Below are 12,917 nucleotides of genomic sequence, written 5' to 3'. Positions count from 1 at the left end.
GTGCGAGGTGATGCACTTTGGCAGAAATAACTTGGAGAAGGAGTACACCATGAATGGAAGGACCCTAGGGAAGACAGGGGTACAGAGGGACCTTGGAGTACAGGTACACAAGTCCTTGAAGGCAGCAGGACAGGTGGACAGGGTAGTCAAAAAGGCATATGGGTTACTGGCCTTCATTAGCCGGGGCATCGAATATAAAAGTAGGGGGGTAATGATGGAATTGTACAGAACACTGGTGAGGCCGCAGCTGGAGTATTGTGTACAGTTCTGGTCACCACATTATAGAAAGGATGTGATAGCTTTGGAGAGGGTGCAGAGGAGATTCACCAGGATGCTGCCAGGGATGAAGGGCCTCGGCTATGAGGAGAGACTGAGCAGACTGGGGTTGTTTTCCCTGGAGCAGAGAAGGCTGAGAGGGGACATAATCGAGGTGTACAAGATTATGAGGGGCATAGATAAGGTAGATGGCGGGGAACTTCTTCCACTGGTGGAAGGTTCAACAACGAGGGGACATAGATACAGGGTAAGGGGAGGGAGGTTTCGGGGGGAATGTGAGAAAGAACTTTTTCACCCAGAGGGTGGTTGGAGTCTGGAACTCACTGCCTGGGGTGGTGGTGGAGGCGGGAACACTCACAACGTTTAAGAGGCATTTGGATGGGCACTTGAAATGCTACAACATTCAGGGCTACGGTCCAAATGCGGGAAAATGGGATTAAAATTAGACTGTGTTTGGTAACGGGCGGCGCGGACACGATGGGCTGAAGGGCATCTTTCTGTGCTGTAGGATTCTATGACTCTATGACTCTATGACATTTTGCAACAGTGTACCTATATGTTGTAGGTACATGGGAAATAAATATCACATTTCAAATTGATAACAATTTTGTAAAGAGGGAATTTACATGAGCATTTCAGAATTTTAGGAAAACCCAAGCTATTGTGGTACTTCCAGATTAAATATGTTTATACTATCATATGATGCAAGGATTACTTAAGTATAATAAATGTGAATAATATAGTTCACTTATGGATAATGGTGTATAACGGATATTTGGACAATGTACTAGAGTGCTACTGTGAAGGTCAATATCCAAGGAGAATCATCACCAACAATAAAATTGTTGTTGAGTTTTACTCTTATCAATGAACATTCTAAATACTGATGTCTTCTCAACTCCCTTGAAATGACTGTTTAACATCCTCAAAATTTACGGTAATTAGGCTCAAATTAGTGTGTTAACTGACTACAAATGCTATATAAACACTTTCACACAGGTAAATTATGGAAGAAGAAATGCTACCATCCATGACCTCCTAATAATCCAAAATATGAAGAAGAAAAAGATTAACAATTGCATGTATTGCAGCATTAGTAAGTTTTTGTGGTACAAATGCAAATATCTTTCCCCTATTGTAAACAGCTTTCCATCCTATAGAAGTCCATGCAAATTCCTTTCATTCACTGCTTATAACAGCTTTCATGAGAAACATGATGAAGCTACCTTAAGTATTTTTAGGGTTAAAGAGTATTCTAAACAACAATTAGCTTAGTAGTCCTGAAATACTAATTAAACCAGTGAAATGGTTTTATTTAATATTTTTCATTTAGAAGTATTTAAACCAAGTTTTATCTTGACATTAACTACAAGCTAACCTGTCCTGGAGGGATTCTCATCTGCACATTTCTCCAGTAAATATCACGATTTTGCTCTTCAGTGAAATGGAGCAGCCACAATGCAAATTCCTCTCTTCTCATTGTTTTCATGCCTCGAGAGAACTCTCTAAATTCAATCTCTTGCACTTCTTTTTGCAGATCTTCCATAAATCTATAAATAAAAAAAGCATTTCAGATGCCAAGGATTAAAACGTTGACATTCAATCCAGGAGACTACTTGATCGACGCTATTGCGTCAAATAGTAAGCATAATTTTTATTTCTAGCATGCACTTAAGATTTGAAAATTAGCATGAATTTAACAATGGATAAGCCAATATGCAAGTTTAAACTGCTGCGATGGTACACCTCCAAATCTGTGAGTCTGATAGAATGTGGTTTGGGACCCGAATCACATTCAGTTGGACTCTCGAAATGGAGCTGTAAAGTCATATCAGCTAATCTTACCCATCAAATCCCATGATTGACCTTTACCAACAAAGTTTGACATTTGCTTGCTGGATGCGTGCACTGCAGTCTACCTAAAGTCTCCTGGAAAACTGACTGGGTCTATTGGAATGAAATATGTATTCATATAGTGCTGCACTTTGCTTCTGCAGACACACCCAGCATCAGATGGTAGCACTATGGAGATGGTGAAGAAAGTTCTGTTCTGATACAGTCAGATACACACGGGTATGTAAAATTGGGTCCTTGGAGAAATGGTAGATGTGGACAAAATAGTTCTTCCGGGACCTACATTTGTTGGTTCTTCATAAACCTTTAAAATATATGTTGAGATTCTTGAGTGTCAGAGCATCAAAAAAGCATAGTAAACTGTAATTTCAATTTTACTGAAAAAGTAAATATGGTACTTCATTTTGATTTTAGTAATTATTCGAGTATATGAAATAAATGTCTGATAAACATTCTTTGATGGAGAATGGTTAATATCATAAATATAATAAATTATGAATACAAATGGCATATAAAATGAGGAATGCCAAATAGCCATTGAAGATTCTACAATTAAGTAAGTCTGAAATTAAGTAAGTAAATATGACGAGATGAAAACTGTCTGCAGTAATCTTGATAATTCCTTTAACAATTAGAGTAACTGAAAAACAGTGCCTAAGATAAATGCTTTGCGACCAGTTCACACTCTTAAATGGACATGATTGCTTCTTGCTAATAAAAGATTTGCACTATGACAATACAAAGCCCAAAAAAACAAAAAACACATAAACAAGGAAAATTACAAATCCTGTTAGCCAAGAAAGTTTCAAATAAAAGGCTGATAAAATACCATGAAAAATTAAAAAGTGAGTATGACAAAATTGCAGTGGATATTAAGACCTATGATGCTGTCTATGTAGCATTTTCACTTTATCCCCATGACTGTGGGTTTTTTCCAGATCTGCTGTTTTCCTCCCACACCCCAACAATGTGCAGGTTTGTAGGTTAATTGGCCATTATAATATCTCAGGGACAGCACCTTATCTACTGACTATCTCCTGTGTATAACGCTTAATTAATCTTCGATATACTGAATTCACGCTTCATGATATTGTCTCCTCTACAATATGAGACCAAATACATTTTTTGCAGAACATTTTCACTGTGTCTACAAATATAACCATGAGGTTCCAATCACTTTAATTCTCCACCCCATTCCCATGCTGACCTCTCTACATTGTTTCGATGATTCTCAGGGACAGCACTGTATCTACTGTTGTACCTCCTGTGTACAACACTTAATTCAACAATTTCAGATAATTAGTGATTCTTACATTTCTAGCACTGAGAGTTTTTATCCTTTGGGTAATTACAGATAACTATCACTCTCCTCTTTACATCTCCTCCACTTTACCACCCACCTTCACCCTTTGCCATCTCCTCTCTTGTTATTTAATCATAGCTGTTGGAGACCTTGGAGCTCCACAAATAGTAGGAAGTTCTCTTCACAATTCTTGCAAAAATAATAATGATTGTACCAAATAACCACCAATTAAAAAAAAAACAATGTCAGGATCACTCCAAGCAGTCAGGGAAAGGTTTCTTTATTTTCATGCCACACGAAGATGCTCACACTTCCAGCAGTGCACAGAACAGCAAGAGTGCTGCAATGTGTGGTTGATTGGGCATGGCTGGAGAAATCATATCATATCATATCATATATATACAGCCGGAAACAGGCCTTTTCGGCCCTCCAAGTCCGTGCCGCCCAGCGATCCCCGCACATTAACACTATCCTACACCCACTAGGGACAATTTTTACATTTACCCAGCCAATTAACCTACATACCTGTACGTCTTTGGAGTGTGGGAGGAAACCGAAGATCTCGGAGAAAACCCACGCAGGTCACGGGGAGAACGTACAAACTCCTTACAGTGCAGCACCCGTAGTCAGGATCGAACCTGAGTCTCCGGCGCTGCATTCGCTGTAAAGCAGCAACTCTACCGCTGCGCCACCGTGCCGCCCTCAGAAAACACGGGACAATAAATAGACCCATGTTTGCAACTGTCATGGAATAATCCCTTGGCTTATTTACAATAGCTGAGGTACATGTCGTGCATATCTTGGAGGGAGGCATATGCTAGGTAATGTGGTGAATGAGATGGAATACAATTCTGAGCTGCAAATAGACAGAATCCTGCTATTAGTGGGTGTATCCCTGAAAGGCCATGAAGCTTTGAGGCTCAGTTAGGAATGGAACTGAAATAGAATGGATAAATTCAGCACAGAAAATTAAGTGGTCTATGAAATCACCTTCGAAGGGATCTAAAAGAGGTGCTGTCTCAGAAAGGTAGCCGGCATCATGAAAGATCCAAACCACACTGGCCACGCTCTCATTTCATTCTTACCTTTGGGAAGAAGGTATAGGAGTCTGAAAACCATGACCATCAGGTTCAAGAAGTTTACTAGTATTGATGTTATTCATTTATTTATTTTTTGGTTATTATATGTTATCTCTGAGCATTGTGTTTACTGCAAGTAAACATTTCATTCTTCAGTTGTCGGTACATAAGACAATTAAACAATTAAACACTCTCTAATCCTAACATGTATGCCATTGGTTCCACCAAATATCACCAAAGGGCACATCTCAATTATGAAAATGGGAACATCAGGCAGCTATCAAACCATTAACCTATGGATGTGAGGAAAGAAATTCTCATGTCTTTCAGATAATTCAATAAACTAGACAGAGATGGTGTAAAGGCACATCAAATGCAGTTTCTGTGGAAAGAATCAGACTGGTAGATCATAGAATCTGTGCTCATTGCAGGATTTCCATTCTTTGTATTACATTAATATTGCAAAGCTTTTGGCAATAACAATTGTCGTCGTCGTGGCTATTCCTCGAGGTCGAGAATGATGGTCTATGTTCCGTTGTTTTTATGAACTCTCAGGTGGCTTATGAGTCCAATCCTGGCTTTGAAAGTTCTTTGGCATTCAGGGCAGTTAATTCCAGATGTCAGATCGGGCTTTGGTTGTTGCTGCCTCTCTTTCCGTTTACTTCTCTTTTCTTCTAATTCTGCGCATCTGTTGGCTTCGAAGATCGCTGTTCCTTTTTGGATGATGGTTCACCAGAGTTTCCTGTCCTTGGCATTGGTTTCCCAATTGTCGATGTCGATTTCACATTTCTTCATGCTGGCTTTTAAGGCGTCTTTGAATCTCTTCTTTTGTCCGCCTCTTTTACGTTTGCCTTCTTTAAGCTGGGAGTAGAAGGCTTGCTTTGGTAGACGCTCGTCTTCCATCTGAACAACATGACTGCTCCATCTTAGTTGGTTCTTGATGACGAAGGCTTCAATGCCTGGTGTTTTTGCTTCATTCAGCAGGCTGACATTGGTTTTTCTGTCTTCCCAGCTGATATTTAAGCTGCTTCGAAGACATCGTTGATGGAACTTTTCAAGTATTTTCAGATGGCGTCGATATGTTGTCCAGGTTTCTGATGCATACAGGAGCGTTGGAATCACCACTGCTTTGAACACTAACATTTTGGTGTCTGTTCGGATGTCACAATTTTGAAAGACTCTTGTTCGAAGATGTCCAAAAGCTGTTCCAGCACACTTAAGACAATGTTGGATCTCATCATCAAGGTCGATATTGGTGGAGACTTCCAAGGTACAGAAAGTGATCCACATTTTCCAGGGTTGTTTCACCAAGTTGGATTGACGGTTCTTTCCGATTTGTCTCAGTTGGTGACGATTGGTAGATAACCTGAGTGTTTTTGTTGATGGTAAGTCCAAGTTTCGTGTAAGTACTGTTGAAGGCAGTCAGGATCTGTTGCAGATGATTTTCTGAGCGAGCTGCAACTCAGTTGTCGTCTGCGTATTGGAACTCGATGAGGGAGCTTGTAGATGTCTTAGTCTTGCACTTGAGACGGGCAAGATTGAAACGTCTGCCATCTGTTCTATAGACAATTTCGATCCTTGGGGGTAGGTCATCCTTGATGATGTGGATGGTTGTTGCAATGAAGATGATGAACAGTGTTGGGGCAATCACGCATCCCTGTTTCACTCCTGATCTGACTTGAAATGGCTCACACTTGCTGTTGCTGGTCATGACTGTGGCAAGCATGTCATCGTGGAAGAGTCTCAGGATTCGAATGTACTTTTCAGGACATCCATAGGTGGATAGGATATCCCATATGAGTTCCCTTGATACTGAGTCAAAGGCCTTAGTGAGGTCGATGAATGCCATGTACCAAGGTTGAAGTTGTTCACGACATTTTTCTTGTAGTTGACGCATTGTGAAGATCATGTCGGCTGTCATAACAATATCTTCTACATAAATGATCCTAATGCCTCCAGCTTCAAGGAGAACTGCAGAGAGGGTGTTCCTCGCTCACCGATGCCAAACATAAATGGCAATCACCAGCAGTTATTTCTATAAGGCCAGTCTTCAGAAAATATTTACTCCACCCTGAGAAGCAAACAATGTGGCTTTTGTTTTGCTGTGGCTTAACTCTTCCCAGTCAAAGTCAGAGAAGACTGACAGCCAGAAAATTAATTAAACAAGTGTCCATGTCCAAACGTGTGCACATGCAGCTTCTGTCTGTTGTGTTAATCCTCTGTAGTTTATCAGGCAAATTAAATCAGGTAAATTCCAGAGAAAAACAGAACAGACTTTTTTATTTGATCTTGCTCTGTTGCTTTAAGATGAATATGACTCAATTACAAGTAGATGTTGCACAAGAATACACACCCCTCTTCTACCACTACATTATCAGCTATGGAAAATGAAGGAATTGCAGATGCTGGAATGTTGCGTAGCACAGCTGGCACAGCTGCTGCCTCACAACGTTAAGGATCAGGTTTGATCCTGACCTCAGGTGCTGCCTCTGGTTTTCACATTTTCCCTGTGACCATGTGGGTTTCCTCTGGGTGCTCCGGTTTCCTCCCACATCTCAAAGATGCATGGGTTTGAAGGTTAATTGGGTTCTGTAAATTGCCCTTGGTTGTTGGGAGTGGATGCGAAAGTGGGATAACATTGAACTCGTGTGAACGGGTGATTGATGGTCGGTGTTTGTGGTGATTGATGACTGATGGCCCGTGTCCATGCTGTATCTCTAAAATAAACACAAAGTACTGGAGTAACTCAGTAGGTAAGGCAGCATCTCTCCAGGACATAGATAGGTGATGTTTCGGGTTGGGACCTGTCTTCTGACTCCTTCAGCTATGCTCAGCCCTTATTAGGAAGTCCTTTTTATGAATATTCTAATTAATAAAACAGATGAAAGATGTGGGGATCCGAGGATATTGGAGACCTGTATCTTTGTAAGCTTGAGCTGCCGTTACATCTTAAGTGATAACAAAAAAAAACATCTTTGGCCATGAGCATTGATTACATGACTTTAAAAAAAAACAAAAGTGTAGCACACTGATATAAAAGAGACTCTTATCTGGGAAAATGTGAATTTTCATTTGTCAGTTTGCTTCGGGAGTGTTAATGGCTCTTTTGGTTTAAGGTTATACTAAACAGTATTAAAAAAATATTTGCATCAAAAATGCACACTTATTCAAACAAATAAGATGACTGACACAGTGAATTTCTAATTCAACAAAAACAATTTGCACTTTAAGTATTTATACAGTGTTCCATAAGTGTTTCTTTAAAAAAAACTGTGCACCTCAGACTGACTTAGAACTTAATGCAAGTATCTTGTTCTCGCAGAGTTGATAAAATATCAAGAAGCAAAAATTACCATGGAGGCATCTACAATAAAATGCATTCAATACACATTCAACCCTGATACCACTGGAAGAATCTTTCCTCCAATAATTTCTATTTCGTATCCCTCACAGGACTGAATAAGTATTAAGATTTAGGATGTACAAGATAAATCTTCTTTATATGATTCTGAACATAGGTTATGTAGAAAATGGCAATGGAAACTGGGAAGAAAACAATACATGGTAGCTTAGAAAAGAAGAATTCATTCGTTAAAGTGAGCCAAACATTGGATTATGGGGATGCAAAATATGAAGCATATCACCAGCAGAGGGTGGTAAAAGCTTTCCAAAGGCACTTACTGCAGGTAAATTATATCCACACAGATATAAAAAGCAGTCCTGTGTGTAAAAGTTAGAACAACGGATATTACACATATTGAACCTGCTTAATATTTTCTTGAAGAAAACAATTATCACTAAATATTTTATGGACAAACTGCAGTAAATTCTTTTGCAAGACTTCAAGTTTTTTTTTACATTGAGTACTTCTTTAAAATCAATAGAAAAACGGTCAACAATGAAACTAGTGGAGTAGAGCACTAAATGAGTGTGAGTTAGAAGAAATATGCTTGCAATAAATAAATTAGCGGGTAATGTCCGATTCACCTCTACCCCATTGCGGACTCCGGACTTTGTCTCAATAACTGATGTGCTTTAAAGAACTGAGAATTATATTCTGCACTCTGTATCTTCTCCTTTGCTCTACCTATTGTACTTAAGTTTGACTTGATTGTGTTTTTTGTATACTGTAGTATTATGTGATCTGATTGGATAACATACAGAACAAAGCTTTTCACTGTACCTCACTATGGGTGACAATAATAAATCTAAACCTATTCCAAAAGTTTTAACCTAGCTGCCTGTCTTTTGTGGTGAGTCCGTTAATACAAGCAACATAGTTGACATGGTGAACATTGCAGTTGTTACAAGTGGCAGAAAAGAGGTACTTTCGTAACAGACTGATTCCTGGCAGTTCCTTGTTTCTCCATCACCCATCAGTGCTGTACATTGACCAGCTCAGCTGATAACTTATAAAACCTGCCTGGTGAAGACTGCCAAGTTGTAAAGCCAGTCAAAACTAACATTAAAATACAGTTGTCTGGAAGAGAGCCCAGTGTTTAATGATGAGCAGCATTGATTAACCCTGCATATGCTTCTCAACAATTGCAAAGTAGTCTGGAAATTTTGTTTTGTCTACATTAAACCCCAGAAAATCCTGTCATAAAGCCTGTAGAATATAATCATTCAGGTTCTTCTTTCAACTATTAGAAACAAATGCAAATAGAAAATGTAATTTGTCACGTCTCAAGGAAAATTCCAAATGAAGGCATTCTTGCCGTTTGAAAAATTTAATGTATTAAATCGGAATTGATTCTGAGTGGCTAAATCCAGGATTAGCATCATAACATTGCTGTGATGCAGGGCACTTTATCCAGAACTAATGCATTAATAGGCATTCAAGGATATACTTTGTCGGCACATTCTGCAAGGCAGTATTGAAGGTTTTGTAAACAGGGTATTTATATAAGCTTTGGAACCAATCATCAAAATATTCAGCTGGATTTTGTTGGATTAAATTTGATGCAGAACAACTGGATCCAAAAGGCAAGGTTTAAATTTGTTGCCCAAGGCTTCAAACTTTGTGGCTTAAGTTTCTCAGTTCTAAGATAAATTTTCACCGCTGGCAGAACGATTGTTGATGATATCTGGATAACTTTTAATAGAAAATGCCTAAGATGAAATGCTATCACCAATTCTTAATTTACAGCTGTTTAAATTCTAACCCAGTCTCATTTCCTGCTTATTTTGTGCCCAGTACAAAATTTCTGCTTATTTTGTGCCAATCATTGACTTAAATAAGTATTAAGATATAGTTTGTACACGATAAACCTGCAATTTCACATGAAAAAAAATCAGGTTTGTCAGTCTCAATTATGCAACCTCAAACTAAAGAAACATTTAAAACACAACTAAAAACAAGCTCGCCGAATAAGAAACCTGCTTAATGTGGAGAAATCACTGCAACACAGAATTCCACATGCACATCTTGTACTTTAAAAGGCAAAATTACTCCTACATTTAACAACAAACTTAGTTCTTCAATTAATTCCACCTTTCCTAGGTGCCAATATTATTTATGTTCATAAGTTGTAAGAGCAGAATTAGGCCTTTTGACTCAACGAGTCCACTCCACCATTCAATCATAGTTGATTTATCTTTCCCTCTCAACTTCATTCTCCTGTATTCTCCCCATAACCCCTGACACCCATACTAAACAATAACCTATCAATCTCCACCTTAAAAATATCCATTGACTTTTCCTCCACAGCTTTATGTGGCAATGAATTCCACAAATTCACCACCCTCTAACAAAATAAATTCCTCCTCATCTCTTTTCTAAAGGTATGTCCTTTTATTCTGAGGATATGGCCTCTGGTCCCAGACTCTCCCACTACATCCTCTCCACATTCACTCTATCCAGGCCTTCATTATTCGGTAAGTTTCAATGAGGTCCCCCCTCGTACTTACAAACTCCAGCGGGTACAGACCCAGTGCCGTCAAATGCTCATCAATAATTCCTGGGATCATTTGCATTCTGTTATGAAAAGGCAGACGCACCATAATGATTGTGGCTTAAATAATCCATCTCTAAAATTTTTGATCCAGACATGTATGAATCCCTCAAATGTACAAGGTAGTTGGATCTTGCTTTGTACACACAGACTGTCACATTGGTTTCTGCATTTCTAAAATACATATTTGTCCTTGAAGAACTTTCCTGATGTCACAATTTCTGCTGTCAAACTTTCTATTTGACTTTAGATATCAAAAAAGAATTCGAAACTGCTCACCAGCAAAAAACATTATCATTTGTATGTAGCTGCTGCCTACTACGGTGCTCTTGTCTGCTCATGCACATTTGCACATTTTAAAATTATTAATGGGAAATGCCAGTTTTAACTCAACATGTGTTAGGAATATGATACACAATGGGGAGCAAATAGTTTATGGGAATATGTCACGAGTTTAGTCTGTAACTCATTCACGCCTGTGGCAGCTGAGTCATTAAGCCCATCATCACATTCTGCTTTATGTTCCTGTAAAATCACATTTCTCACTTGACATCCCATATATAATTAAAGGTAAAGCTCAAATTAAGTCATTATCTGTACAAGATGATGTAAAAGTTGCACTCCTCAGTTTCCTGTGCAAGTTGATGTTAATGTTGCATTCCTCTATATGGTTAGGATGACTGACTTTGTTAATATAGTTTTTATTTTAATTAATTTTTATTTCATTTTGCTATGAGTGTTGCTATGAGTGCAAGCTGTTCAACTAAGGCTTGAAGCCATGTCCAACTTGTCTTTACCTGAAAATAGACTCAAAAAGCTGGAGTACTCAGTGGGACAGGCAGCATCTCTGAGGAGAAGGAATGGGTGATGTTTCGGGTCAAGACCCTTCTTCAGTCTTTACTTGATGTTGATACATGCATTTCCTGGCAGGCCAACAATCCAAGAGTAATTAGTGCTGTTTGCTTTCCCCCCACCCTTCCCAGTCCAGAGGTGCTGATATCAATCAGGTGCTCCAAAGGAGATTGACCATTCCAATACAGTCTGGAGATAGAACATGAGGGTCAGTATGGCATGGAGTTAAAATCATGAGTGCTCTATCCTCCTACCCATTCTCTATCTGTGTACGTTGAACCATATCTATTTTGTTACCAATTCTGAGTACTATCTAATCCAAACAAGGTTGGTTTGAAATTGATAAATCCAGTTTCTGTTGCTTCTGGTAGATAGCAAGTTTATCTAATCAGTAGCTGAATCATGTTGAGGAAGGTATCACTTTAATTAGTAGTCTGTCTTGAATTAACTACACACAACCTGGCAATAATACATGTGATTGAATTAACATGAAATGTACCAATTTATGGAGCAGGGAAGCTCAACCTTTGTTCCACTTCTCAAGTGTCCAATGGTTTCAATAAAAAACATGTCTGGATACTGGATCAAGAAAGGACAGACTCGTCTTGGCTGTGAGGTCTCTGCAGAGGGTGATCCTATGACATGCATTGTTAACGCTCTTTATAAATATAGCTACACAATCTTAAAATGGTTTCTCAGCAAGGAGTTGAGGTCCCCAAGAGAAAAGGAAGATAAAATGAGTGGTTATTGTTAAGGTCACAAATAAAAACTGAAAGCATTAATTTCATTCTTAATGGCTACCATATAATTGCTAATGTTGCTGGAATAAAATAAATGACTGCTGTGTCTAGTTTTCTCCATTTAAGCATCAGACTGGCAAAGACAATCTAAAAGGCAGATTTTCTGCAGTTTGGTCAATTCATTTTTTGAATGGCAATATTTTAAATTCTTCCTAATTGTTCATTCCTTCTATTGTTTTCTTTGTTGGTTTACTTTTATTTTTAATCCATCACTGCTCCGATAGTTTTTGTTTTAACTTTCAGTATAATTTGCTATTTACTTTTCGTTGCAATTTTGTCTTCTGCCCTTTACAAAATTCCTTCCAAATCTGAGAAAGTTATCTTCAGGTCACTTCTTGATTGGGTGATTAGTAAGTGAACATTTTCACTCTTGGACTGTTCCTGCTTCATGTCATGTAGAAAGCTGGTGTATGAGAATGCTTTTATTCCTTTTTTAAACAATATGTCTGGGTGAAAGACAGAAGGCTGGATTCCTGACTGAACACTCTTGCCAAGAAGCAGAGCCGACAGAAAGTGATGGAAAGCAAGGTCTGTGGTCATCTGTTCAATTCAAAATAGTCTCTATATGTACTCTCTTCCTGAGAGTGCTTGCTGTGGATCATAATAAACTATTCCAAATTTTGTGTTTCACATATAACAAATAAAAAGAATTATGATCTTAACAATAGTATTACTTTGCATTTACTTTCTAACATAGCATAATTATATTAAATGATAATTAAGAATCAGATAAAAAGGTTGTAAAGATATTTTGACAGACTTAAAGCAAGTATATTCCATACGCAAATGAGAATCTGAA

General features: G+C 38.4%; 1 protein-coding gene across 1 annotated transcript in view; it reads right to left on the bottom strand.

The window, feature by feature from the left end:
- Nucleotides 1-12,917, bottom strand: part of micu2 (mitochondrial calcium uptake 2) — a 253,868-nt gene that overhangs the window by 9,892 nt on the left and 231,059 nt on the right. Inside the window, exon 10 of the mRNA XM_078402428.1 lies at nucleotides 1,655-1,826. Within this exon, the coding sequence (XP_078258554.1) occupies nucleotides 1,655-1,826 (172 nt within the window). The remainder of the gene's footprint in view (nucleotides 1-1,654; nucleotides 1,827-12,917) is intronic.

This window comes from Rhinoraja longicauda, chromosome 7 (genome assembly GCF_053455715.1).
Source record: "Rhinoraja longicauda isolate Sanriku21f chromosome 7, sRhiLon1.1, whole genome shotgun sequence".
NCBI lineage: Eukaryota > Metazoa > Chordata > Chondrichthyes > Rajiformes > Arhynchobatidae > Rhinoraja > Rhinoraja longicauda.
Note: the sequence above shows the minus strand (reverse complement) of the source record. Positions and strands in the feature narration are given on the sequence as shown.